The following is a 2,921-nucleotide window of genomic DNA, read 5'->3' as shown; positions in this document are numbered from 1 at the left end:
TTATGGCAGAAAGTGAAGAGGAACTCAAAAGCCTCTTGATGAAAGTGAAAGAGGAGAGTGAAAAAGTTGGCTTAAAGCTCAACATTCAGAAAACGAAGATCATGGCATCCGGTCCCACCACTTCATGGGAAAGAGATGGGGAAACAGTGTCAGACTTTATTTTTCTGGGCTCCAAAATCACTGCAGATGGTGACTGCAGCCATGAAATTAAAAGACGCTTACTCCTTGGAAGGAAAGTTATGACCAACCTAGATAGCATATTCAAAAGCAGAGACATTACTTTGCCAACAAAGGTCCGTCTAGTCAAGGCTATGGTTTTTCCTGTGATCATGTATGGATGGGAGAGTTGGACTGTGAAGAAGGCTGAGCGCCGAAGAATTGATGCTTTTGAACTGTGGTGTTGGAGAAGACTCTTGAGAGTCCCTTGGACTGCAAGGAGATCCAACCAGTCCATTCTGAAGAAGATCAGCCCTGGGATTTCTTTGGAAGGAATGATGCTAAAGCTGAAACTCCAGTACTCTGGCCACCTCATGAGAAGAGTTGAGTCATTGGAAAAGACTCTGATGCTGGGAGGGATTGGCGGCAAGAGGAGAAGGGGACGACAGAGGATGAGATGGCTGGGTGGCATCACTGACTCGATGGACATGAGTCTCAGTGAACTCCAGAAGCTGTTGATGGACAGGGAGGCCTGGCGTGCTGCGATTCATGGGGTTGCAAAGAGTCAGACACAACTGAGCGACTGATCTGATCTGATCTGATCTGATACAGACTTTTTAAACAAGAGTGTTTGCTAATCACTGGCTGTGAAAATTTGCATTGACTTTTAATTTTGCTTGAGAGTAATTTGCAAAAGTCAGCTCTAAAAGTAAGATGGACAGTTTTGTAATATGTCGTTTTCTTAGAAAAGTTTACACAGCAAAAGAGAGGGAGCTTGAAGCCTGCTACTTTCTCCCCACAACTTTTGCAGCCTCTTTAATATCCTTATTCCTCAAGGAGTAGATAATAGGGTTTAACATGGGGGTGACAACACTGTACAATACTGAGATCAGTCTGTCCTTCTCCAGTGAATACGCTGATATGGGTCGTACATATGTGAAGATGGAGCTGCCATAATAGAGAAGGACAATGATCAAGTGGGAAGCACAGGTAGAAAAGGCCTTTTGCCTCCCCTCAGAAGACCTGATCCTTAAAATGGTAGAAATAATATAAAGGTAGGAAAGTATGATACACAAAAAAGGAGTCCAACCAATGAAGACCCCAATGGATAATAGGGCCAACTCATTGACAGAAGTGTCCCCACAAGACAAGATCAGCAAAGGAGGGATGTCACAGAAGAAATAATTAATCTTGTTGTTGCCACAGAAGGGCAGACGGAATGTCAGTACTGTGTGCACCACTGAGTTGAGGAAACCACCAGTCCAGCAGGAGGTTGCTAACTGGCTATACAGGACCTTGTTCATAATAACCGAATACCTTAAGGGCTTACAGATTGCAATGTAGCGATCATATGCCATAGCTGCCAGAAGCAGGGACTCTGACCCAACAAAAAAAATAAATGCAAAAAGTTGCACTATGCAACCCAAATAAGAAATGCGTTTTCTCTCTGATAGTAGATGTACCATCATCTGGGGAACATTGGTGGTGGTGTAGCAGATGTCAAGAAAAGCTAAGTTTTCCAGAAAAAAATACATGGGAGTGTGGAGGCATGGATCAATCATGGTCACCAAAATTACGAAGGTATTTCCTCCCAAAGTACAGATATATGCTACCAGGAAAATAGTGAAAAGTAAAAATTTTAACTCATTTAAGTTGGAGAATCCCAAGATGATAAACTCAAATAGAACCGTTTGGTTTTCTCCTTTCATAATACAGCTCTGGTTTTCTTTCTGAAATTGAGAACGAGGAAGCATAGATATCTGTAGTCAGGTATTGCTCCAAAAACAGGCTACGAAACTAGAAAATAAAAGTTTCACAGAGGAAAAGATATTATTTATCAAGAAAATATTAGATGGGTCTATAAAAATGCACAATCCCACAGCAAATCAACTGTATGCATTAGCACCCAGCATAAACATTATCAGCCTTTCATCTGTTGGTCAAATATTTTAAAATGAACACTACAGACAGTTTTGAATTTTCAAGTAAAACACGTGCACTAAAGGAAGAAAAGGCCCATCTACTCTGTCTTCCTGGGCTGCAGCAATTTGGAAGCTCATTGAAGACAATTGTCAGTGGGTCAGTCAACTATGCTGCCCTGATTGTAAAGCAACTATACTCCAATAAAAATTAATTAAACAAAAAACTGTGCTGCCTTGCACACTTCTGGAGGCTGACATTTGTGGATTGAATGTAGAGTCAGTTGGTCACGCTTAGAGAATTAGGAGAGCGGAAAAAGACATAGTGGTACCACGGGTTGATAATATATTTGAGGGGGAGGGCAGTTCCATAAAATACAGAGGAAATTCACAATTAATCTTACCGTATAGATCTTACAGTTCAAGATGCTCAGACTTGGGCATTCAGCTAATAAAAATAAGTTCTGCCTGTTGAAAGCCTTTCTAAACAAACAAACAAAAAAAACTCTTTATAAAGGGAGAATGAATTAATATTTTATTTATCATTTACTGTACAAAGTTTATCCTATACTTTATGCCACTAGGAATCACTACAGCAAAGGTGCACTAGAGCTAGCTATTACTGGTTCAAAAAAGCTTGTTGTTAATGTCCAGAAATTTTGTAGGCAAGATATTAAGCACAAGCATTATTTAAAATGAAATTACATAAACTTCCAATTGAGTAAATTATATTAAAAACAGAGGTAACTTACACAAGACATCACTCCCTCATCATTCTACATGTTCCTCTTATCTTTACTTTAGAGATTATTGCTTTTATTGTATGTGTATGATGGAGATGCCATA

At 39.9% G+C, this 2,921-nt stretch overlaps 1 protein-coding gene across 1 annotated transcript; it reads right to left on the bottom strand.

Moving 5' to 3' along the window:
* Positions 1–941: 941 nt before the first annotated feature.
* On the bottom strand, positions 942–1,865 carry LOC139178844 (olfactory receptor 5V1-like). The gene has a single exon (XM_070777635.1). The coding sequence runs from the start codon at positions 1,863–1,865 to the stop codon at positions 942–944; it is 924 nt and encodes a 307-aa protein (XP_070633736.1).
* Positions 1,866–2,921: the final 1,056 nt, after the last annotated feature.

This window comes from Bos indicus, chromosome 23, assembly GCF_029378745.1.
Source record: "Bos indicus isolate NIAB-ARS_2022 breed Sahiwal x Tharparkar chromosome 23, NIAB-ARS_B.indTharparkar_mat_pri_1.0, whole genome shotgun sequence".
NCBI lineage: Eukaryota > Metazoa > Chordata > Mammalia > Artiodactyla > Bovidae > Bos > Bos indicus.
This window is presented reverse-complemented; position numbering and strand designations above follow the sequence as displayed.

What these genes read in the sequence shown, in the direction of transcription:
- LOC139178844 (XM_070777635.1), bottom strand. Translation starts at nt 1,865, where the DNA reads ATGAAAGGAGAAAACCAAACGGTTCTATTTGAGTTTATCATCTTGGGA.